The following is a 27,473-nucleotide window of genomic DNA, read 5'->3' on the forward strand; positions in this document are numbered from 1 at the left end:
AAATAGCTGAAGTCATCTATTTAGTGTACAGTCTTCTAATATAAGCTATTTGGTATTTTATAATACAAATACATATATTTAAGAAGCAGGCAGAAGATTCTTTCTCAGCTCATTAAAAGTAATTTATAAGACTCAACAGAATTTCAACATCAGGATATATCACAAATAATCAGAGAATTTTGATTTTTGAATTTCATATAATTTTAGGCAGACATTCTGCTTCACAGACTTTGACTTCACATTCAACTCTTCAAAGTAGTGAAAATTCAGCCACAGCTGCTACATCCTGCCACTTGTTTTTATTATAATATCTGGAGAAAAAAATAACAATAGATTATTTCATATGCATCACAAGCAGGTGTTCAATAGTTATTAATAACCAGTCCCTGGGGGAGAGAACGCTTGATGTCCAAGCAACTCTAGTTTCACTCCATCGAGCCTCAGGAAACAAATCCAGAGGTCATTAAAAAAAAAAATGGAATAGCTGGCTCACTCCTTCCTGGACATGCTGAAGATGCTTCTCTTCTCTTTGGAGACACAAAGAGACCTGCTCAGTAACATTCCAATGGAAAGCCCAGCAAAGACAGCTGTTAGTGGCCATCACAGGTCGCTAACTCCAGCCTTGTAACCTGGTGGAATGGATCCAGTTGTGCTTCTCATCCCAGTCTTCCTCAGCCACTACCTAGTCAGAACCTCCTCACATTTTCCTACCCATCTCTCCTTTTCATTCTCCCACACTTTGTTGTAGGTGAACCCAGGTTCTTTCCAATACAGGGTTCTGGGGCCTTCACCCCTCCCCCAATATCTTGTACCACAAGATCCAGAGTGGAGTCAGCTTTACCTATTCCCATTGCCACTTTCATACTATGATATACCTCACCCCCCAGCCTAATCAGCCTATATCAATAGGTTCTCAAACTCTGCTGTACCATAGAGTTATCTGAGCTTTTAAAAATCCTGATATCCAGGCTATATGCCATACCAATTAGAACAGAACCTCTGGACAAGGGACTCAAATATCCAGGAAAGTCTGATGTGCAGCTGTTGGAACACCAGAGACCTGTATCTTTGGTATTCAAAGTGTGGTCCATGGACCAGTAACTTCAATGTCACCTAGGAGTTGATTAGAAATGTAGAATCTTGGACTCCATTCCAGACCTATTGAATCAAAATCTCCATTTTTAACAAGATCCTCAAGCAGTTCACAAGTAAATTAAAGTTTGGGAGGTATTGGCTATTCTACCCTCTACTCCTCCTTATTGTTGTCTTCACTGACCTCAGATACTATCTGCTCATTTACTAAAGACTTTGGGCCACAGTCATCTTCTCCATACCAATTTTTGAGTAACTTTCCAAGTGGCAATCAACCCATCCAACTATGTAGTCTCCCCTATCCCTCCTCTGCCTTCATATATACATCCAGGGCCATGCCCTATATTTTCCCCTGACATCACCTAGAGCACATCATTTCTAAAACTTTACAATACTAGAGACCTAGGAGTCATCCTCTAACTGTCCTTCTCTCTCACTACCCTGTACCAGTACCTAAGCAGTTACTAAACCCTGGCAATTATACCAATAAACATTTTTAGGTTACACTGGTTCTCAATCCCCAGAAATCCTGAATCAGACTGCTGAAGCAATGACCCTGGAATTTGCATTATTTATAAATTCCCCATGTGGTATGAGCACCACACTTTATCATATTTCTGTGTGATACTTCTGCCTGCTATTATTATCTAAAAACTCAAACTCTCACTAAAGATATATATGTATCCAGGTAAAGTCTGTTATTCTCCTAGCTTAAGATATGAATTTATAACACACCATTTATCATCTCTTCTGAAGATGAAAATAAAAATCTTACTATAAGGATAGCTACAGGTTTTGTCTGATTTTCCAAAATGTACTGATAGCTTGGAAGTCTTCTCTGACACTTCAAAGTTAAAAGCATCCTCTCCTGGGCTCCTAGAGTGCTTTGCTCCACTTCTAACTTATCACCTTATAGAGAAGACTGTGAGGTCTACCTCATCACTAATCTGTGAGCCCCAGAGAGCAAAGGCTATACTCCTATCCCTAGCTAATAATGCAGTGCATAATGCATGCTTGTTGGCTGAATTAAAGTACCAATAAATTAGACATCCATTGCTGTAACTGTAAGAGGTACAGAAGCAATGATTGTCCAACCCTCTCCTTGGCAAAAAAAAAAAAAATTAAGTCTCTGTTTAAATAGATATAGAAGTCCAATGTGTAAAGCAAAGAGAATCAAAACTGCTCTGTCTGGATGACCTGAGAAACTCAGAGCCCTATCTACTCTACCCACATTCCCTATTTGACAGCTACCCAGTCAAACTTAGAACCAGAAAAACTAAGTTCTACCTCTGATTCTACCAGTAATTAGCTGTGTGAACTTGGGCAAGTCACTTATCAATATGGCCAGGTCATTTTTTTATACGCAAAAATGAGCAAAATAAACTAGATTATTATATGGTTCTCAAATTTTAGTGCTTATTGGGATCACTCTGAAAGCTCATCAAACTGTAGATTCTTGTGCCATATCTCTAGAGATTGTAATTTACCAGGTCTGCAGTGATTCTGGTACAGGTGGTCAGAGAACCACACAATGAGAAACCTTGGACTGGATGTTTTCTAAGGCCTCTTCTATCTGTCTGTCACCATTCTCAGATCTCTACTTACCCACATCACCTTCTCTACTACATCTCTTTTGGACTCCTCTAGTGGTTTACTTTCACCAATTTTTTTTCTTTAATCAGAATAGTGCCAGTTATTAATGAACAAGCAGCATACTGAACAGGGGTCCTAGACCATCAAAAGTGAGCTTCACTCTGTAGTCCTGATTAGATTACTGCCAAACTAGCTAAACTGTTAAATGCCAGGACTAAAAATAGCCTGCTGCATGTTTAAAATAACATGCTCACAGTTAGCTTGGGGCTTTGCTATTTTTACTGAAGGAAAGACAGAGACAAGTGCCCAGAGGTTGAAAGGGAATTACTTAAATAAGGAGGCTGCTATATGAGGTGAGAGCCTAGGAAGAAGCCAGGAGGTGGCACAACTAGTTCAACAGGCATCAGGGGGCTCTCTGTGAATTAAACTAAAAATTTTGGTCTGATTTCTCCATAAGGGAAAAACGCGCTCATCGAAATTTTACCAGCAATGACAGAGATGAGAGTAGGAAAGGTTAGGCAACATCTGGGATTTGATTTGGAAAGTGTCCAAGTCATTGTCAAAGGCCGTCTGAGAGCCAGTGACCATACAGAGAGTCTTAGGAGACCTCATCTGAGAGCGTGAAGATCTCCTGTGAGGGGAGGAATAGTTACAATGCCAGTGTCTTTTTCCTACCTTTTTTTTCCCCCCAGAATTCTGTAAAAATGCAAAGAAAATTGGGTGGTACTTGAGAATTGGGGGTGAGGATTACTGCAGATGAGAAACATACTTCTATATTTCAGTTCCACGCCACAAATCCACACAATGCCATTTTTCAACTATACCAAAGAATCTGCTTATGAATTTGACATGGTCTTAATGGTAGCATGAAAGGCCGAATTTTTCAAGTGTTAATATTTTTTCCACATTTATCCTTGAATCTGAAGAACTTCATACAGTACTGTAAATTTAACTTACATTGAGTTTGATGTCAGTTCTTGTGAAGAGCTTCTGCATGTAACAGACACACAGTTAAAGAACACAGCAGAGTACATTTGCAGGACCAATTTTGGAACCAACAGATGTCACCTCTCATCTGCCATCTTATATATCAGTTTTACCAGCTCCTTCTAAATGTGTGTATTATTTGTAAGGAAAAGAAGAAAAACCCTAAGACTTGTCTAATAACTTAGTGGAGAATGTGTGTGTTGGGTTTAGGATGGATAGCAAAGTCTTTTTGAGCTGTGTTATCTAACTTGTATATAAAACTGTAATTAAAAGTTTGGATTCACCTGTTTCTTGTGGTTTACAATGATGAATCATTTGAAAACTCTGGAAATATGACTAGGATATGATTTAAGACTGTAGAAGTGAAGAAGCTCTTCAAGTGCTAAAACTAAAGACTTCTAGTTTTTGGCTCAAATTCAGTAAGTACTGTTTATATGCCAGGATATGTGAGATGTAAATGTAATAGGTCACTTTTCACCCTTGTAGCTATAAAATAAAAATTCTGTAGAACAGAAATAGATTGTACTACTGAATTAACAAAAGTTATACTAAAGTATCATGTTTAAAAAAAAATATATATATATATATATATATATACACACACACAGAGTTAAGCTGTTGCTGTTACCCTGTCTGGATTTGAAAAGTGTGCTGATATATATATATATATATATATATATATATACACACACACACACACACACACACACACACACACACACATCCATATATATATGTGTGTATATATATGAAATACACACACATATATATATATTATATACCCGCACACATCTAAAATGGCCTAAAGCAGACATCCATGTAATTACAGCTGCAAAATGAGGACATTTTGGAGAGAACATTGTATCACAGTGCATTCATTTGCAGTGGATCTTTGTTCCTTTTTACTGTGGTAATTTTAGAGATGAGTGTCAAGTTTGAAATTAGATCTGCTAATTTGGGGTTTTGCTGCTTGAACTCTGCACTGGGTCCTCAAATAAACTGATGTGAATGTAGTATTTTTCCCTGTGTGAAGAAGCAGCCACACCCCAACAGAATAGGAGGGAAAATCTAGAACTGTTTCAAGTTTTATATTTTTGTATATGAAAATAATAATAATAATAATAATAATAATTTTGGTCTGAACACTCAAAAGAACTTCCTAGGTACAACTTAGTTTTGATTTGTTGAATAATTAAACCCAGAATTGTGACATTACCTGCTGTCACAAATTAATATGATAGGCCAAAAAGATCAAATTAAGAGAAGTTTATTTTTATCATTTTACTGAAGTATAACATACACACAGAAAAGTACACATATGTGTATATACAGCTTGTTGGGTCTTCAGAAACTTAACACACCCATGTAACCAGCATCCAGATAATGAAACTGAACACTACCAGTACCCTAGAATTCCCTCTTATAACGCTTTCCAGTTAATACCTGCTCCCCAACAAGGACATCCACTGCGGTGATTTCCATCATAGTTTAGTTTGCCTAGTTTTGTACTAAATATAAGTAATATTAAATGTACTCTATTGTGTTTGGCTTCTTATGTGGGACTCATCAATATTGTTGCAAGTAACTATATACTGTTGATTCTCACTGCTATATAGCACCCTAATGAATGAATATACCACAGTTTATTTGTCCATTCTATTGTTGATGGGCATATTCGGATAGTTTCCAGTTTGAAGCTATTACCAACAGTGCTGCTATGAACATGCTGGTATATATCTTATGATGAACATATGTACCCATTACAGTGGATATACTGTGTATATATATATATACTGTGTCATATATATGTCAGCCACCCCTGTTATCACCCAATAAGCCAATGAACAAAGTGGCCATGATGGCAGGGATGGAGGTTATGCATGGTCTCAGCAAAACAGACTGGAAGTGGAATTGCTGGGTCTTTAGGGTCCAGGGAAATGGAATTGCTGGGTCTCTTTTCCATCTCAGTGAAACTTCTAGGGTTCCAGTGGTATGAGAGATATGCCTTATAAGGTAAAGGATAAGTTGTTGCATCTGGCCCCTCCTACAACCAAAAAGGAGACAACATCTAGTGGGCCATTTTAGATTTTGGAGTCAACATATTTCCTCATTTGTGTGTACTACTCCAGCCCACTTACTAAGTGACCTAAAAAGTTGCTGGTTTTGAGGGAGTCTCAGAACAAAGAGAAGGCTCTGCAAAAGGTCCAGGCTACTGTGCCACTTGTACCATATAATCCAGCAGATCCAATGGTGCTTGAAATGTCAGTGATGCTGACAAAGAGATGCTGTTTGGAGCTTGCAGGTGAATAATCACAGTACAGGCCCTGAGGATTTTGGAGCAAAACGCTGCCATCCTCTGTGGGTAATTACTCTCTTTTTGAGAAATAGCTTTTGCTCTGCTACTAGGTCTTAGTAGAGATTGAATATTTAACCATGGGCCACAAAGTTACAATGAGAGCTGAGCTACCCATCATGAATTGTGTGTTGTCTGATGCGCCAAGCCATAAAGTTGGCTGTGAAGAGCAGCACTCTGTTAGCAAGTGGAAACAGTATATATGAGACTGAGCTCAAGCAGGCCCTGAAGGCACAAGTAAGTTATATGAGGAAGTGGCCCAAATGCCCGTGGCCCCTACTCCTGGTACATTATCTTCTCTCGCCCTGCCTGCTTTAATGGAATCATGGGGAGTTCTCTATGGTCAGGTGACTGAGGAAAAGAAAGCTAAGGCTTCATTTACAGATGGTTCTGCAAGATATGCAGACACCACCTGAAAGTGGACAGCTATAGCACCTACAGCTTCTTTCTGGGACATCCCTGAAGGAAACTGGTGAAGGGATATACTTCAAGTGGGCAGAACTTCAAGCGGTACATTTGGTTGTTCACTTTGCTGGAAGGAGAAATGGCCAGATGTGTGATTATATACTGATTCATGAGCTGTGACCAATAGTCTGGCTAGATGGTCAGGGACTCAGAAGGCACATGATTTGAAAATTGGTAACAAGAAAATATGGGAAGAGGCATGTGGATAGAACTCTCTGAATGCGCAAAAAACATGATGATATATGTGTCCCACATGAATGCTCACCAAAGGGTTATCTAAGCAGAGGAAAATTTTCATAATCAAGTGGATAAGATGACCTGTTATGTGGATACACGTTAGCTTCTTTCCCCAGCCACCCCTGTCATCACCCAATAAGCCAATGAACAAAGTGGCCATAGTGGCAGGGATGGAGGTTATGCATGGTCTCAGCAAAACAGACTTCCACTCACCAAAGTCAACCTGGCTACAGCCACTGCTGAGTACCCAATCTGTCAGCAGCAGAGACCAACACCTAGTTGGTCTCTGATATGGCACCATTCCCTGGAGAGGTCAGCCAGCTACCTGGTGGCAAGAGGTTGATTACATTGGTCCACTTCTGTCATGATCAGGGCAGCATTTTATTCTTACTGGAATAGTAAGAATAAATTACTCTGGATATGGATTTGCCTTCCCTGCACATAATGCTTCTGCTAAAAATCACCAACCAAAGATTTATGGAATGCCTTATCCACCATCATGGTATCCCACAACATTGTTTCTGATTATGGAACTCACTTCACAGCAAAAGTAGTTTGGCAATAGACCCAAGCTCATGGAATTCACTGGTCTTACCATGTTCCCCACCATTCTGAAGCAGCTGGCTTGACAGAATGGTGGAAAGGCCTTTGGAATACTCAGTTACAGCACCAACTAGGTGGCAATACCTTGCAGGGCTGAGGCAAGGTTCTGCAGAAGGTTGTGTATGCTCTGAATCAGCAACCAATACATGGTACTGTTTCTCCCATAGCCAGGATTCACAGGCCCAGGAGTCAAGTGGTAGAAATGGAAGTGAGACTATTCAATACTACCCCTGGTGACCCACTAGCAATATTTTTGCCTCCTTTTGCCATGACTTTATGCTCTGCAGGTCTAGAGGTCTTAGTTCCAAAGGGAGTAATGCAGGAGTCACAACAATGATTCCACTGAACTAGAAATTAAGACAGCCACCTGGCCACTTTGAGCTTCTCATGCCTCTGAGTCAACAAGCAAAGAAGGAACTTACTGTGCTGGCTGGGGTGATTGATCCTGACTACCAAGGGGAAACTGGACTACTACTCCATGATGGAGGTAAGGAAGAGTATGTCTGGAATACAGGAGATCATTTAGAGCATCTCTTAGTACTACCATGCCCCATGATTAAGGTCAATGGAAAACTACAATAACCCAATCTAAGCAGGACTACTAACAGCACGGGCCCTTCAGAAATGAGGGTTGTGTCACCTGACCAGTTAAAGAACCACAACCAGCTGAGGTGCTTACTGAGGGGAGAGGGAATATGGAATGGGTAGTGGAGGAAGGTAGTTATAAATACCCGTTATGACCACATGACTAGTCAAGCAAATATCTTTGTTTTCTTCTCTCTCTCATGCCCATATCATATAACATAAGTTGTATTAATATCAGTTAACTTTATATCATAGTATTTAAGTTATATGATATCAAGGAGAAGAACAAACATCACCCATCCTCTTCTGGGGAAGGAGTTAGCACATTTTCAGTTTTATGTACAGCAGTTGTATTATGTTAGGCAGAATTATGACTTTGTTATTGTCTTTATTTGGAGATTAAATATGGTTTAAGGAAATGTGTATGAATGCATAGTTGACATGGAGTGGACTGTGATGGTTAGTTGTATGCGTCAACTTGGCTAGGCAACATTACCCAATTAAATTAAATACTAATCTTGGTGTTGCTGTGAAGGTATTTTGTAGGTTTGGCTAACATATGTAATAACTAACTTTAAGTAAAGGAAATTATCCTTGATAATGTAGGCAGGCCTCATCCAATCAACTGAAAGACCTTAAGAGCAAAACTGAGGTTTCTCTGAAGGAGAAAAATTCCTCCTGAGGACTTACTGTATCATTAGCTCCTGCCCAAGAGTTTCCAGCCTGCCCTAGAGTTTTCAGCCAGACCCTCCAATTGCATAAGTCAATTCTCTGAAATAAATCTCTTTGTATATATATACATATATTGTGGCTATATATGTCCTACTAGTTCTGTATCTTCAGTAGAATCCTGACTGATACGGCATCTACTATTCCCTACCACTATGCTAAAAAACCTATCAGAGATAGACATAGAAAGAAGTCTAGTATGTGGTTTCTGTCCTTTAAAAATTCATAACCTAAAGAATATGAAGTCAGCACTGTAAATTATGTCAGGTAGTAGTATATTATTAAATGTCAAATGAGTGTCATCAAATTAAGTAGTCAAGGAACTTAGAGAAAAATAAATAGATCTCTGTGGACTTCAGGAGTGCTCAGGGCACATTCTGTGGAGGAAATGGGGACAAGGATCAAGTTATACATAACCTATTAAGTTTCAATTGCTTCACTGCCTGCTTACCTTTCGAAGGTGCCCAAGCTCCATTGAGTAATTAGACATTCTGCCTGATATGCAGTGAGAGAAGTACAGAAAAACCTAAACTTGGCGTTTAGAAGCCTTTAAAGATTGAATTTCTCTCCACCACTTGGAAGCAGTGTGATCTTAGACAAATTTCATACTATAATACTTTAAGCCTCAGATTTTTAATATATTAAATGAGGACAGAGTATACATCCTGTCATCATAAAGTAATAGTAAGAAATAAAGAAGTTATAATAAGGTGCCTTTCAAAGAGGAAGTGCTCAACCAATGTTAAGTGAATGCAAAAATATCTCCATATCTTTAAAAATGAAATATCTACTAAATATGAAACCCAACAACACTAAATTTCAGATAGTTATAAGAGGAAGTATCCTAGATAAACACACTTTAAATCAATGGCATAAGCTAATTTTTCAAGAGATGAAGTATCTGACTTTCAAAAAACTATTTTGCTCAGGTTCTGAAACTTGACCAAGTTTTTAATAATTTTACCATTTCCACTTTATGCCAGAACTCTCAGAATACAATCTATAATTGAACTTCCTGTATACATAAGGAATTTACAATTAAAAAATGTTTGGTGTCTTCCAAAAAGTAGGTTGTGTATTCATACTACAGTACCTTGAGGAGTATCTTTAGGAAGAGAATATTTCTTCTTCCTTACAATAACAGCTTTACTTTCCACTTGTCTAGTTCCTGGTGATGCTTTAATAATACAACATATTTCTGATGTATCTGAAGGAAACTGCAAAAGAAAAAAGCAGATATTGCATAATTTTTCCAGGTACTATATCTATAGATTGTTTTATTTTATTTCAAAGGCAAAAAGTCTCAATATCCATATATTTCATAGATATTAACAATAGAAAGCATCTATGAAATGCTTATTTCACTCCAGACACTAGGTAATTGGTTTTAAAACATTTGCTTATGTAATATTCACAAGAACCAGCAAAGCAGATTATATGACTCCCATTTGTAAAACAAGGAAACTTATGTTCAGAGAGGTTGGATAACTTATTTAAAAACAGAGAGAAAGTAATGAGTTGAGATCCAAGCACTCCAAAGTGGGAGAGAAAGTTTACAGGATTTACTTAGTTAAAACATAAATATAAATTTAAGTCAGAGTCAAACACTAGATTTCCTTGATTTCCCAACTCAGTTAATTTTTTTGAAATTTTATGAGGAATATTTATTTCTTCTATAATTGATGGATTAAATTAAATCACCTTTTTATACCACTTTACATCCCATCCCCCATAGCACTAACATATAGTCTTTCTAGTGGTTACCTTTATCACTTTTTTTTACATTGAAGTATAGCTGATTTATAATATCATGTTAGTTTCAGGTATACAGTGAAGTGATGATTCAGATATATATATATATATTTTTTTTTTCAGATTCTCTTCCCTTATAGGTTATTATAAAACACTGAGTATAGTTCCCTGTACTATTCAGTAGATCCTTGCTGGTTATCTATTTTATATATAGTAGTGTGTATATATTAATCCCAACCTCCTAATTTATCCCTCCCCCCACCCCTCTTTACCCTTTGGTAACCATAGGTTTGTTTTCTATGCCTGTGAGTCTCTTTCTGTTTTGTAAATAAGTTCATTTATATTGGTTTTTTTTAGATTCCACATAGAAGCGATATCATATGATATTTGTCTTTCTCTGGCTTACTTCACTTAGTATAATAATCTCTAGGTCCATCCATATTGCTGCAAATGGCATTATTTCATTCTTTTTTTATGGCTGAGTAATATTCCATTGTATAAATATACCACATCTTCTTTATTCATCTGTTGATGGACATTTAAGTTGCTTCCATGTCTTGGCTACTGTAAATAGTGCTGCAATGAGCACTGGGGTGCATGTACCTTTTCGAATTATAGTTTTCTCTAGATATATGCCCAGGAGTGGAATTGTAGGATCATATTGTAGCTCTATTTTTAGTTTTTAAAGGAAACTCCATAATGTTCTCCATAGCAGCTGTACCAATTTACATTCCCACCAACAGTGTAGGAGGGTTCCATTGTAGTTTAGATTTCCATTTCTCTAATTAGCAATGTTGAGCATCTTTTCATGTGGTTTTTGGCCATCTGTATGTCTTCTTTGGAAAAATGTTTATTTAGGTCTTCTACCCATTTTTTCATTGGGTTGTTTGGTTTTTTGATACTAAGCTGCATGAGCTGTTTGTATATTTTGGAGATTAATCCCTTGTCGGTTGCATTGTTTGCAAATACTTTCTCCCATTCTGTAGGGTGTCTCTTCGTTTTGTTTATGGTTTTCATTGCTGTGCAAAAGCTTTTAAGTTTAATTAGATACCATTTGTTTATTTTTGTTCTTATTTCCATTACTCTAGGAGACGGATCCAAAAAGATATTACTGTGACTATGTCAAAAAGTATCCTGCTTATGTTTTACTCTAGGAATTTTATACTATCTGGTCTTACATTTAGGTCTTTAATCCATTTTGAGTCTATTTTTGTGCATAGTGTTAGAGAATGTTCCAATTTCATTCTTTTACATGTAGCTGTCCAGTTTTCCCAGCACCTCTGATAACACTTTTGAGCACCAACAAGGTCACAAGACCCAGCCTAGCCAATCAATGTATTCCATGCCACTAGACACAGTGACTGGCTCAGAACAGGACACCGTAAATGGGCCAGCAGGAAGAAAGGAATGCTAAACCTGAGATTGTGACAAAAAACCAGAATCGTTAAAGGGGGCCAAAATGGTCCCAGATTGATACTCAACCCTAGCTAGACTTGTAGTAGAAACAGATACAAATCTTAGGAGGATGAGATCCCCAATTTAGGTCCATAGGATTCTCATCAAATAAGAGCAACAAAATAAATGATCAGGGTCAAGGTCAGTGTCAGAGTTGTTCTTCAAGATTCAGCTCAGAATAGTTTAAAGCAGAAATGATGGACAAAATACATTTCACATCCTCATATGATTTCATTATAACAACATGAAAGTAAGTACCAAAGGGGCTGTGAAAAACGCTATTGGTAATTTGATAGGGATTATCAGTTAATTTAGACAATATCCCATCAAGCAGACCGTCTCTAGAATAAAGAAATACTGTATCTTTCAAACATGACATATCTTGTCTCTTAGAACTTAGAAGTTGAGATACATATTTATGAAGGGCTCCTCCTATTTTAAATAAAGATTATATAGAAACCTCTTCAAATGTAAAATTCATATCATCCTCTGAAGTGGACATCTGCAATTTTTCTGCCCAGCATTCATTTTCCATCCTTCTGATACTGAACAGTACCAGAGTTTTCTTGGGAGAATCTACTCATTCAGCTCTTTGGCTGGTTGGAGAACCACTGGGAGAGACAGAAAGGTTGAAGAAACCTGGACTTCACTCATGAAGAGTGCACAGGTACTGGCTTGCCCCCAGGCAGGTAAGACAGAGGTCTGCCCTAGCGGCTGCTGGGTTTCCAGCAACCACCTCACAGCACTCCCCAACCTGAGTGAAGTGAACGCCCCAGCACAGCTCACTCCATGCCACAGTGTGGCACTGAATCTAGGGCAGCAGCTCAGGGGAAAAGACTCAACCTTGGGATGCAGAGGTGACCCAGTTCTGGGGCAGAGCCAAGGTAGAGCAGCAGTGGTGACTGCTGGTATTTACTCAAGCAGTGCCCCGGAAGCAGCCCAGACTTCTGACAACAGCACAGCCACTGGGTTTCCCCGTGACCACCTCACTATGTACCCCAGCCCAAGCTGAGTGTGGCTCACTCCATGCCACACCACAGGTCTATATCTGGAGCAGCCACGACCTGGGAAAAAATGTGACGAACACAGGCAAAGCATTGGACTTCTGTAGGTACACAATCCCTCCTTTGGGGCAAAGGTTCCTGGTGCAGGGAGAAGGAAAAACAATTAAAAACAGAGCCAGCATGAGCCCAACCCTCAGGGCTTCTACTCCAGCAGCTTGGGATCAGAACCCGCTGTGACAGCCATGCAGCAGAGAGGAAGTCCTGCCTCACAGCCTGTGCAAGTTCTAGCCCCTCCATCTCCAGCCCCACCTCCTCCAAGGTGATAGTTGCCAGCAACACTGAAGAAAGGCGTGACTGGTGTCCACATCAAATCCATCCCTCTCACCAAAGGCATTGAGGACATACACTCTACAGAGAAAAACTCCCATCTAAGAACACCCCTTCAAGACCATAACAGGTAACTGTTTGATTTAAATTCAAAGAGGCAGAGAAAGTTAAGTAAAACAAAAAGGCAGAGAAACTGCCCTCAATTGAAAGAGCAAGGGAAAAAACCCTGAAAAACAAACAAACAAACAAAAATAAGCAATTTACCAGATAGAGAATTCAAATCATTGGTAATAAAAATGTTAACTGAACTAGGAAAAATAATTGATCTAAACACTGATCATTTTAACAAGGAAAGAGAAAATATAAAAAAGACATCATCAGAAATGAAAAATTCAATAGCTGAAATTAAAAAACACACTAGAAGGAATGAATAGCAGACTAAGTGATACAGAAGAATGCATAAGTGACCTGAAGATAAAATAATGTAAATCATCCAATCAGAACAGCAGAAATAAACACAAGTGAAAAAAAAAGCAATCTATGAGATCTTTAGGATAATATTAAGTGTGACAACATTCACATTATAGGGTTTCCAGAAGGAGAAGAGAGAGAAAAGGGGACTGAAAATGTATTTGAAGAAATTAGGCTGAAAACTTCACAAATCTAGAAAATGAAACATATATCCAGGTACAGGAAGCACAGAGGGTCCCAAACAAGATGAACCCAAACAGACCCATAGCAGGACACGTCATACTTAAAATGGCAAAAGTTAAAGATAAAGAAAGAATTCCAAAGGCAGCAAGAGAAAAACAGAGTCATATATAGGGGAATCCCCTTTTCACTATCCCCTGATTTTTCTGCAGAAACTTTGCAGGCCAGAAGGGAGCAGCATTATATTTTCAAAGTCCTAACAGGGAAAAACCTACAACCAAGGGTACTCTATGCAGTAAGATTGTCATTTAGAATAGAAGGAGAGATAAAGAGCTTCTCAAACAAGGAAAAACTATAAGAATTCATCAATATTAAACCTACTCTAAAAGAAATGTTGAAAGGTCTCTAAATGGAAAAGAAGTAAGAATCTAGAGGAAAGAGAAAATTCCACTAGGAAAGGCAGGTATATAGTAAGGATTGAAGATTACTTAAATAAACCACTGTTCAGATTAAAAGACAAAATATTGTAAGAGCAACTACAACTACAATTACCAGCAAAAGGATAAGCATGAAGATGTAAAATTATGACATCAAAAACACAAAATGTTGGGGAGGGGAGTAAAAAATGGAGATCTTTTAGAATGTGTTTGAACTTAAATGAATACAAGTTTAAAACAAGTAGATATAATCATGGGTCAATATTATTTCTATGGTAACCACAAATCAGAAAGCTACAGTAGATAAAGAGAAATCAAAAAGAAATGTACCCAAGTACACTACTAAAGAAAATCATCAAACCACAATGGTAGAAACAAAAAGAAGAAGAAATCAACAGAGAACAACTACAAAAAACAACTGGAAAAAAGTAATAAAATGGCATAAGTACATACCTACAATAATTACTTTATGTGTCAATGGACTAAATGCTCCAACCAAAAGACATAGCATGGATGACTGGATTAAAAAAGACTCTTCGGGGGCTTCCCTGGTGGCACAATGGTTGAGAATCTGCCTGCTAATGCAGGGGACATGGGTTCGAGCCCTGGTCTGGGAGAATCCCACATGCCACGGAGCAACTATGCCCGTGAGCCACAACTACTGAGCCTGTGTGTCTAGAGCCTGTGCTCCGCAACAAGAGAGGCCATGATAGTGAGAGGCCCGTGCACTGCGATGAAGAGTGGCCCCTGCTTGCCACAACTAGAGAAAGCCCTTGCACAGAAATGAAGACCCAACACAGCAAAAATAAATTAATAAACTCCTACCCCCAACATCTTAAAAAAAAAAAAGACTCTTCAATATGCTGCCTACCTGAGGCTCACTTCAGGGCTAAAGACACACACAAAACTCAAAAACTGAAAGTGAGGGGATAGAAAATATATTTCATGTAAACAAAAACAACAAGAATGTAGGGGTAGCAATACTCATATCAAACAAAATAGATTTTAAAACAAAGGCTATAACAAAGATGAAGATTAATTATCATTCACAATGATAAAGGAATCAATACAAGAAGAGGATATTATACTCACTAACATATATGCACCCATACAGGAGCAAATACATATAGAGAGCAAATACTAACAGACATAAAGAGAGAAATTAGCAATAATACAATAATAGTAGGGTACATTAACACCCCACTGGCATCAATGGACAGATCATCCAGACAGAAAATCAATAAAGAAACAGTGGTCTTAAATAACCCAATGGACTGGTTATACTTAATGCATATCTATAGGACACTAAATCCAAAAACAGCAGAATACACATTCTTTTCAAGTGCACACAGAAAGTGCTCCAGGATAACTCACATACTGGGCCACAAAACAAGCCTCAACAAATTTAAGGGGATAGGAATTATTATCATGCATTTTTTCCAACCACAATGGTATGTAAATACAAATCAACTACAGAAGGAAAAATGGGAAAAGAACAAGCGTGTGGAGACTAAACAACATGATACTAAAAAACCAATGGGTCTATGATGAAATCGAAGAATAAACCAAAAAATACCTCAAGACAAATGAAATGGAAAATAAAGTTCCCAAAATCTATGAGATGCAGCAAAAACATTTCTAAGAGGGAAGTTTATAGCAATACAGCCTTCTTCAAGAAACAAGAAAAATCTCAAATAAACAACCTACCATTCCACTTAAAAGAATTAGACAAAGAAGAACAAACAAAGCCCAAAGTCAGCAGAAGGAAGGATAAAGATTAGAGAGGAAATAAGTAAAATAGAGATAAGAAACAATAGAAAACATCAATAAAACCAAGAACTGCTTTTTAAAAAAAGATTTAAAAAATTGATAAACTTTTAGCCAGGTTCATCAAGAAGAAAAAAGAGAGGACTCAAAATAATTAATGAATGAAAAAATTATAATAATTAATGAAAGAGAAGAAATAACAACTGACAACAAAGAAATACGCCCCTCCCAAAATCATAAGATAATACTATGAACAGTTAGTATGCCCACAAATTGGACAACCTGGAAGAAACTGACAAATTTATAGAAACATACAACCTGCCAAGACTGAACCAAAAAGCTACAAATAATTTAAACAGACCAATCACCTGAAGTGAAATAGAATCTGTAATTTAAAAAAAACTCCCAGCAAACAAAAGTCCAGGACCAGAGAGCTTCACAAGGGAATTCTACCAAACATATAAAAAAGAATTAATACCTATCCTTCTCAAACTATTCCAAAAATTGAAGAGGAAAGAACACTCTCAATTCATTCTATAAGGCCACCATTGCCCTGATACCAAAAGCAGACAAAGACACTACAAAAAAAAGAAAATTACAGGCCAATATCTTTGATGAATATAGATGCAAAAATCCTCAACAAAATATCAGCAAACAAAATCCAGTAATATATAAAAAGGATCATATACATGATCAAGTTGGATTTATTCTAGGGTCACAAGGACAGTTCAACATTCGTAAATCAATCAGTGTGATACACCACAATAACAAAAGGAAAGATAAAAATCACATGATCATCTCAAAAGATGCAGAAAAAGCATTTGACAAAATTCAACATCCATTCGTGATAAAAACTCTCATCAAAGTGGGTACAGAGGGAACATATCTCAACTTAATAAAAGTCATTTACAACAAGCCCACAGCTAATATCATAATCAATGGTAAAAAGCTGAAAGTCTTTCCTCTAAAATCAGAAACAACACAGTGGGCAGAAGATGCCCACTCCCACCAATTCTATTTAACATAGTAATGGAAGGCCTAGCCACAGCAATAAGGTAAGAAAAACAAAGAAAATGTATCCAAATTGGAAGAGAAGACATAATACGATACTTTGTATAGAAAATCCTGAAGCCTCCACACCAAAATTAGCAATAATAAATAAATTTAGTAAAGTTGCATGACATGAGATTAATATACAGAAATCTGTTGCATTTCTATGCACTAATAATGAAATAATGGAAAGAAAGTAAAAAAAAAACCAAAAACAATCCTGTTTAAATACACATAGAAGAGAATAAAATAACTAGGAACAAAATTAACCAAGGAGGGCCTCCCTGGTGGCGCAGTGGTTGGGAGTCCGCCTGCCGATGCAGGGGATGCGGGTTCGTGCCCCGGTCTGGGAGGATCCCATATGCCGCGGAGAGGCTGGGCCCGTGAGCCATGGCCGCTGGGCCTGCGCGTCCGGAGCCTGTGCTCCGCGATGGGAGGGGCCACAGCAGTGAGAGGCCCGCATACCGCAAAAAGAAAAAAAAAAAAAATTAACCAAGGAGGTGAAAGACCTATACTCTAAAAAATATAAAACACTGATGAAAGAAACTGAAGATGATACAAAGAAATGAAAAGATACCCCATGCTCTTGGATTGGAAGAATTAATATTTTTAAAATGGCCATACTATCCAAATCAATCTACAGATTTAATGCAATTCCTATCAAAATAAGCATGACATTTTTCACATAACTAGAACAAATAGTCCTAAAATTCATATGGAACAACAAAAAGACCCTGAGTTGCCAAAATAATCTTGAGAAAAAAGAACAAAGCTGGAGGTATAACCCTTCCAGACTTCAGACTATACTACAAAGTTACAGTAATCAAAACAGCAGAGTAGTGGCACAAAAACAGATACACAGATCAATGGAACAGAATAAAAAGCACAGAAAGAAACCTACACAACTATGGTCAATTAATCTATGACAAAGGACACAAGAATATACAGTGGAGAAAAGACAATCTCTTCAACAAGTGGTTCTGGGGGAAAATGAACAGCTACACATAAAAGAATGAAATTAGAACATTTTCTAACACCATTTACAAAAATACAAAATTACAAAATGGATTAAAGACCTAAATACAAGACCAGAAACCATAAAACTCCTAGAAGAAAACAAAGGTAGAACACTCTTTTACATAAATAGTGGCAATATTTTTTGAATCTGACTCCTAAGGCAAAGAAATAGAAGCAAAAATAAACTAATGGGGCCTAAGTAAACTTAAAAGCTTTTGCATAGTAAACGAAACCATAAACAAAATGAAAATACAACCTACAGAATGGGAGAAAATATTTGCAAATAATATGACCAACAAGGGGTTAATATCCAAAATATATAAACAGCTCATAAAACTCAATATCAATAAAAACAAACAACCCAATCAAAAAATGGCTAGAAGACCTAAATAGACATTTTTCCAAAGAAGACATACAGATGGCTAACAGGCATATGAAAAGATGCTCATCATCACTAATTATTAAAAAAGTGCAAATTGAAACAACAATGAGATATCACCTCACATCTGTCAGAATGGCTATCATCAAAAAGTCTACAAAAAAACATATGTTGGAGACAATGTGGAGAAAAGGGAACCCTTGTGCACTGTTGGTGGGAATGTAAATTGGTGTGGCCATTATGGAAAACAGTATGGAGGTTCCTCAAAAAAAAAATTGAACTACCATTTGATCCAGCAATTCCATTCCTGGGTATATGTGCAGAAAAAATGAAAACACTAATCTGAAAAGATACATGCACCACAATGTTCACAGCAGCACTATTTACAATACCTAAGACATGTAAGCAATTCAAGTGTCCACTGACAGATAAATGGATAAAGAAGATGCAATATATACATATATATATATATATATATAAAATGAACCATTAGCTATAAAAAAGAATAAAATTCTGTCATTTGCAGCAATATGGATGGGCCTAGAGAATATTATACTTCATGAAATAAGTCAGACAGAGAAAGACAAATACTTTATGACATCTCTTATATGTGGAATCTAAAAAAATAATAATACAAATGAATATATATATACAAAACAGAAATAGACTCACAGATATAGAAAACAAACTTGTGGTTATCAAAGTGGAGATGGCAGGGGAGAGGGACAAATTAGGGGGACTGGAGTAACATAAAAACTACTATGCATAAAATAGATTAACAACAAGGATATACTGTAGAGCACAGGGATTATAGCCATTATTTTACAATAACTTATAATGGGGGTACAGTCTGCAAAAATACTGAATCACTATCTACACAACTGAAAATAGTATAATATTTTAAATCAACTCTACTTCAATACAAACAATTAATTACTTTTAAAAATTAAAATAAGATAAAATCAGCAAAAGGAAAAGGCACATAGGGTGGAGTCCAGAAGAAAAGGCATACAGAACTGAATTCAGGAGGATAAGCTTCCAGTTGTCCACTCCTAGTTGAAGTCACATGGAGAACACTTATTTCTCCCATGTGCAAAGTACTGCCAACCAGGGAAGCTCAGTGAGCCTTGGCATCAGGGTTTCTATTTGGAGTCAGTCACATAAGCATGCAGTGCCTGCATGACTGACCTCAGCTACTCAGACCCCAGTCCCCCAGAGGTCAAACTGATATAAGGTGGCCCAAAGCCTCAGGCAACAAAAACAGGTGTTTACCATAAATCACTTGCTAGCATAAACTATCTGGCCTGGCGCAGAACATACAAAAACACTGTTATCAGTCAGGATACTCCAAGGGCTCAGAGGTCATCTCCCAGGAGCCTCACCACAGGATAGGACTGAGGACCTTGGGAAAGTGCAGGCCTGATGATCTAACCCTTTCCTGCATACATATAATATACAAGGAAATGACAATTAGGCTAATAGAAGACTCCCAACAGCAGTATGTAAGAGAGAAGACAGTGGAATGATAGCATCAAAGAGCAGAGAGAAAAATCGCTCTCAACAAAGAAGTATGTACCCAATAGACGCAGAAAAAAATTTTAATAAAAAGCATATTCACATAATAGCAAACTAGAAATAAGGGGAAGTTCTCAACCTAGTAAAGGATGCTGGTAGTCCTGAGTATTGTTTCTCAAAGACTTTTTATTTTTTGTGGATGCACCTCCTATTCCCCTTCTGATTCAGTAAGGACACGTGAGTATTTCTGGCCAATGAGTTTTGAGCAGAAGTAATGAATGTCATTTTCAGGCCACAATATTTAATTGCCAATGTAAGAAGACATTCAAGAGTTTTCTTTTTTTTTTTTTACTGGCATAATTTCTAGCAATATTCAAGATGCAGGCTGCTCTATGAGCAGGGCCCTAAGTCAACCCAATGGACATATAGCATGATCAAGAAATGAACCTTTATTCTTTCAGCTGCTAAAATTTTTTTACTTGTTTCTTACCACAGGTTATCTGGCTTAGTACAAGTTATCTATAAAATACGTTGCACAAGCTGTAAGCTTAACAGTGAAACTTATTTTTTAACATCTTTATTGGAGTATAATTGCTTTACAGTGTTGTGTTAGTTACTGCTGTATAACAAACTGAATCAGCTATATGCATACATATATCACCATATCCCCTCCCTCTTGCGTCTCCCTCCCACCCTCCTTATCCCACTCCTCTAGGTGGTCGCAAAGTACCGAGCTGATCTCCCTGTGCCATGCAGCTGCTTCCCACTAGCTATTTTACACTTGGCAGTGTATATATGTCAGTGCTATTCTCTCACTTTATCCCAGCTTACCTTATCCCCTCCTGTGTCCTCAAGTCAATTCTCTATGTCTGTGTCTTTATTCCTGTCCTGCCCCTAGGTCCATCAGAACCATTTTTTTAAAGATTCCATATATATGTGTTAGCATACGGTATTTGTTTTTCTATTTCTGACTAACTTCACTCTGTATGACAGAACCACCTCACTACAAATAACTCAATTTCGTTTCTTTTTATGGCTTATTAATATTCCACTGTATATATGTGCCACATCTTCTTTATCCATTCATCTGTCATTGTACACTTAGGTTGCTTCCATGTCCTGGCTATTGTAAATAGTGTCACAATGAACATTGTGTTACATGACTCTTTCTGAATTATGGTTTTCTCAGGGTCCATGCCCAGTAGGGGGATTGCTGGGTCATATGGCAGTTTTATTTTTAGTTTTTTAAGGAACCTCCATACTGTTCTCCATAGTGGCTGTATCAATTTACAATCCCACCAACAGTGCAACAGGGTTCCCTCTTCTCCACACCCTCTCCAGCATTTATTGTTTGTAGATATTTTGATGATGGCCATTCTGACTAGTGTGAGGTGATACCTCATTGTAGTTGTTTTTTGTGGTACGTGGGCCTCTCACTGCTGTGGCCTCTCCTGCTGCGGAGCACAGGCTCCGGACGCACAGGCTCAGCAGGCATGGCTCATGGGCCTAGCCGCTCCGCAGCATGTGGGATCTTCCCGGACCGGGGCACAAACCCGTGTCCCCTGCATCAGCAGGCAGACTCTTAACCACTGCGCCACCAGGGAAGACCCTCACTGTAGTTTTGATTTACACTTCTCTAATGATTAGTGATGTTGAGCATCTTTTCATAAGTTTGTTGGCAATCTGTATATCTGCTTTGGAGAAATGACTATTTAGGTCTTCAGCCCATTTTTGGATTGGGTTGTTTTTTTTTGATATTGAGCTGCATGAGCTGCTTGTATATTTTGGAGACTAATCCTTTGTCAGTTGCTTCCTTTGCAAATATTTTCTCCCATTCTGAGGGTTCCCTTTTCAACTTGTTAATGGTTTCCTTTACTGTGCAAAAGCATTTAAGTTTCCTTAGGTCCCATTTGTGTATTTTTCTTTTTATTTCCACTTCTCCAGGAGGTGGGTCAAAAAGGATCCTGCTGTGATTTAGGTCTTTAATCCATTTAGAGTTTAATTTTGTCTATGCTGTTATGAAGTGTTCTAATTTCATTCTTTTACATGTAGTTTTCCAGTTTTCCCAGCACCACTTATTGGAGAGGCTTTCTTTTCTCCACTGTATACTCTTGCCTCCTTTACCAAGATAAGATGATAATACGTGCGTGGGTTTATCTCTGGATTTTCTATCATGTTCCATTGATCCATATTTCTGTTTTTGTGCCAGTACCATACGGTCTTGATTACTGTAGCTTTGTAGTATAGTCTGAAGTCTGGGAGCCTGATTCCTCCAGCTCTGTTTTTCTTTCTCAAGATTGTTTTGGCTATTTGAGGTCTTTTGTGTTTCCATACAAATTGTGCAATTTTTTGTTCTACTTCTGTGAAAAATGCCATTGGTCATTTGATAGGGATTGCACTGAATCTGTAGACTGCTTTGGGGAGTATAGTCATTCTCACAGTGTTGATTCTTCCTATCCAAGAACATAGTATATCTCTCCATCTGTTTGTATAATCTTTAATTTCTTTCATCAGTGTCTTATAGTTTTTTGCATACAGGTCTTTTTTCTCCTTAGGTAGGTTTATTCCCAGGTATTTAATTCTTTTTGTTGCAATGGTAAATGGGAGTGTTTCCTTAATTTCTCTTTCAGATATTTCATCATTAGTGTATAGGAATGCAAGAGATTTCTGTGCATTAATTTTGTATCCTGCTACTTTACCAAATTGATTGATTAGCTCTAGTAGTTTTCTGGTAGCCTCTTTAGGATTCTCTATGTATAGTACCATATCATCTGCAAACAGTGACAGCTTTACTTCTTTTCCGATTTGGACTCCTTTCATTTCTTTTTCTTCTCTTATTGCTGTGGGTAAAACTTACAAAACTCTGTTGAATAATAGTGGTGACAGTGGGCAATCTTGTCTTGTTCCTGATCTTAGTGGAAATGGTTTCAGTTTTTCACCACTGAGAACAATGTCGACTGTGTGGTTGTCATATACAGCCTTTATTATGTTGAGGTAGTTTCCCTCTATGCCTACTTTCAGGAGAGTTTTATCATAAATTGACGTTGAATTTTGTCAAAAGCTTTTCCTGCATCTATTGAGATGATCATATGTTTTTTATCCTTCTGTGTGTTAATATGGTGTATCACAATGATTGATTTGCATATATTGAAGAATCTTTGCATTCCTGGGATAAACCCCACTTGATCATGGTGTATGATCCTTTTAATGTTCTGTTGGATTGTTTGCTAGCATTTTGTTGAGGATTTTTGCATCTATGTTCATCAGTGATACTGGCCTGTAGTTTTCTTTCTTTGTGACATCTTTGTCTGGTTTTGTTATCAGGGTGATGGTGGTCTCGTAGAATGAGTTTGGGAGTGTTCCTCCCTCTGCTATATTTTGGAAGAATTTAAGAAGGATAGATGTTAGGTCTTCTCTAAATGTTTGATAGAATTTGCCTGTGAAGCCATCTGGTCCTAGGCTTTTGTTTGTTGGAATATTTTTAACCACAGTTTCAATTTCAGTGCTTGTGATTGGTCTGCTTATATTTTCTATTTCCTCCTGGTTCAATCTTGGAAGGTTGTGCTTTTCTGAGAATCTGTCCATTTCTTCCAGGTTTTCCATTTTTTTTGGCATATAGTTGCTTGTAGTAATCTCTCATGATCCTTTGTATTTCTGCAGTGTCAGTTGTTACTTCTCCTTTTTCATTTCTAATTCTGTTGGTTTGAGTCTTCTCCCCTTTTTTTTTTTTGGTGAGTCTGGCTAATGGTTTATCAATTTTGTTTATCTTCTCAAAGAACCAGCTTTTAGTTTTATTGATCTTTGCTACTGTTACCTTCATTTCTTTTTAATTTATTTCTGATCTGATCTTTATGATTTCTTTCCTTCTGCTAACTCGGGGGGTTTTTTGTTCTTCTTTCTCTAACTGCTTTGGTGTAAGGTTAGGTTGTTTCAGATTTTTCTTGTTTCTTGTGGTAGGACTGTATTGCTATAAACTTTCCTCTTAGAATTGCTTTTGCTGCATCCCATAGGTTTTGGGTCATCGTGTTTTCATTGTCATTTGTTTCTAGGTATTTTTTTATTTCTCCTTTGATTTCTTCAGTGATCTCTTGTTACTTAGTAGTGTATTGTTTAGCTTCTGTGTGTTTGTATTTTTTACAGACTTTTTCCTATAATAGATATGTAGTCTCATAGTATTGTGGTGGGAAAACATACTCGATATGATTTCAATTTTCTTAAATTTACCAAGGCTTGATTTGTGACCCAAGATATGATCTATCCTGAAAAATGTTCCATGAGCACTTGAAAAGAAAGCATATTCTGTTGTGTTTGGGTGGAATGTCCTATAAATATCAATTATGTCCATCTTGTTTAATATATCATTTAAAGCTTATGTTTCCTTACTTATTTTCATTTTGGATGCTCTGTCCATTGGTGAAAGTGGGGTGTTAAAGTCCCCTACTATGATTGTGTTACTGTCGACTTCCCCTTTTATGGCTGTTAGCATTTGCCTTATGTATTGAGGTGCTCCTATGTTGGGTGCATAAATATTTACAATTGTTATATCTTCTTCTGGGATTGATCTGTTGATCACTATGTAGTGTCATTCTTTGTCTCTTGTAATAGTCTTTATTTTAAAGTGTATTCTGTCTGATATGAGTATTGCTACTCCAGCTTTATTTTGATTTCCATTTGTATGGAATATCTTTTTCCATCCCCTCACTTTCAGTCTGTATGTGTCCCTAGGTCTGAAGTGGGTCTCTTGTAGACAGCATATGTACAGGTCTTGTTTTTGTATCCATTCAGCCAGTCTATGTCTTTTGGTTGGAGCATTTAATCCATTTACATTTAAGGTAATTATCAATACGTATGTTCCTATTACCATTTTCTTAATTGTTTTTGGTTTGTTATTGTAGGTCTTTTCCTTCTCTTGTGTCTCCCGCCTAGAGAAGTTCCTTTAGCATTTGTTGTAAAGCTGGTTTGGTGGTGCTGAATTCTCTTATCTTTGGCTTATCTGTAAAGGTTTTAATTTCTCCAGCAAATCTGAATGAGATCCTTGCTGGGAAGAGTAATCTTGTTTGTAGGTTTTTCCCTTTCATCACTTTAAATATGTCCTGCCACTCCTTTCTGGCTTGCAGAGTTTCTGCTGAAAAATCAGCTGTTAACCTTATGGGAATTCCTTTGTATGTTATTTGTTCCTTTTCCCTTGTTGCTTTTAATATTTTTTCTTTGTATTTAATTTTTGATAGTTTGAATAATATGTGTCTCGGCGAGTTTTTCTTTCGGTTTCTCCTGTATGGTACTCTCTGTGCTTCCTGGACTTGATTATTTCCTTTCCCATGTTAGGGACGTTTTCTACTATAATCTCTTTAAATATTTTCTCAGACCCTTTCTTTTCCTCTTCTTCTCCTGGGACCCCTATAATTTGAATGCTGGTGTGTTTAATGTTTTCCCAGAGGTCTCTGAGACTGTCCTCAATTCTTTTCATTCTTTTTTCTTTATTTTGCTCCCTGGCAGTTATTTCTGCCATTTTATCTTCCAGCTCACTTATCAGTTCTTCTGCCTCAGTTATTCTGTTATTGATTCCTTCTAGAGTATTTTTAATTTCAGTAATTTTGTTGTTCATCACTGTTTGTTTGATCTTTAGTTCTTCTAGATCCTTGTTAAATGTTACTTGTATTTTCTCCATTCTGTTTCCAAGATTTTGGATCGTCTTTACTATCATTACTCTGAATTCTTTTTCAGGTAGTTTGCCTATTTCGTCTTCATTTATTTGGTCTTGTAGGTTTTTACCTTGCTCCTTCGACTGTGACATATTTTTTTGTCGTTTTAATTTTTTTTTTAAATGGGTGGTGCTGTATGGCTGTCTTACTGGTTGTTTGGCCTGAGACATCCAGCACTGGAGTTTGCAGGCAGTTAGACAGAGCTGGGTCTTGGTGCTGAGATGAGGACTTCCAGGAGGCCTCACTCTGATTAATATTCCCTGGGGTCTGAGGTTCTCTGTTAGTCCAGCAGTTTGGACCCAGAGCTCCCACCACAGGAGCTCAGGCCCAACCTCTGCCCTGGAAGCCAAGATCCCGCAAGGTTCATGGCACAGTAAAAAAAAAAAGAAAGAAAAAAAGAAAAAGAAAAAAAGGAAGTAAGAAAGAAAAAATGGAGCAGTAAAATATCAAAGAGTAAAAAAATAAATAAAATTAGAAAGATAAAGAATATATTAGGAAAAATAAAACGGTATTTGAAACAACTGCAACAAGGTAAAATAAAACCACAGCAAGAAAACAAAAAAAAAAGGGGGGGTGGCAACAAGCCAAAAGGAGAGATCACTAACAAAGTATAAAGATAAAATAAAATTAGAAAAATAAAAGATTTATTAGGAAAAATAAAAATATAAAGAATCAACAACAATGAATCAACAAGTTAAAACAGGGCTTCTGTGGTGGTGCAGTGGTTAAGAATCCACCTGCCAATGCAGGAGACATGGGTTCGACCCCTGATCCGGGAAGATCCCACATCCCACGGAGAACTAAGCCTGTGCGCCACAACTACTGAGCCTGTGCTCTAGAGCCTGCGAGCCACAAGTACTGAGCTTGTGCGCTGCAACTACTGAAGCTCACGTACCTAGAGCCCACACTCCACAACAAGAGAAGCCACCACAATGAGAAGCTCACACACCACAACAAACAGTAGCCCCCACTCACCACAACTAGAGAAAGCCCACTCACAGCAACGAAGACCCAATGCAGCCATAAATAAATAAATAAATAAATTTAAAAAAAAAAACAAGAAAAAACACCAAAATAAAACAAGGTAAAACAGCACCCCAATCAATATAACAAGGTAAAACAGCACCCCAAACTAAAAGAGGAAAAAAGAAAAGGAAAAAGAAAAAAAAGCCTTGGCTATGGGGGCAGAGTTTAGGCAGGGGGTGGAACTTAGGCAGGGGCAGGTTTTAGTGTGGGGCAGGACCTAGGTGAGTAGGGTGGTGACATTTCAGACTGGGGTGGGGCCTAGGCAGGTGATGTTCAAGTGAGGGGCGGTCCTCTGCTTAGGAGCTGTGCGGAAGGAGAGGGGCAGCATGTCCAAAAGAGAGCCTCTGGAGTGTGGGGTTCCAGAGTTTGGAGGCAGGGCCCTGGGTGGGGGTGTAGGGGCAGGGCTTGGGCTCTGCACAGCAGGAGGGAGGCTCTGAAGGCAGAGGATTAGGCCTGGGAGTCCAACAGGCTTCTGGGACAGGGAAAGAACTGGCCTCGTTCCCTTCCATTCCTTCACACCCCTCTCCCACTGTCTCCCCAGGGTCTCCCCCATTGCTGCTGGACCCCTAACACTGGGTGGGTACTGCTGGGTGTAGGGACTCCTTCCCTCCCCCAGCCACCCCTCAGAGGTGCCATCCTGGAGGTCCTGCCTTTACTTTTGCTCCGCCTTCCCTCCCTCCCACTCCCCTCAGGACCCCCACAGCTGGAGGGGGTCTAGGTGGGCAGAGGATCAGGCCCAGGATCCCA

General features: G+C 38.0%; 1 protein-coding gene across 1 annotated transcript in view; it reads right to left on the reverse strand.

Annotated features, from left to right (window-relative positions):
- Positions 1–279: 279 nt before the first annotated feature.
- MEIKIN (meiotic kinetochore factor) overlaps positions 280–27,473 on the reverse strand; it is a gene marked incomplete at both ends in the record, with an annotated part of 122,314 nt that continues 95,120 nt past the window's right edge. Inside the window, 2 exons of the mRNA XM_081232611.1 lie at positions 280–311; positions 9,738–9,861. Coding sequence (XP_081088737.1) covers positions 280–311; positions 9,738–9,861 — 156 coding nt within the window. The remainder of the gene's footprint in view (positions 312–9,737; positions 9,862–27,473) is intronic.

This window comes from Mesoplodon bidens (assembly GCF_964165515.1).
Source record: "Mesoplodon bidens genome assembly, chromosome: 4".
NCBI lineage: Eukaryota > Metazoa > Chordata > Mammalia > Artiodactyla > Ziphiidae > Mesoplodon > Mesoplodon bidens.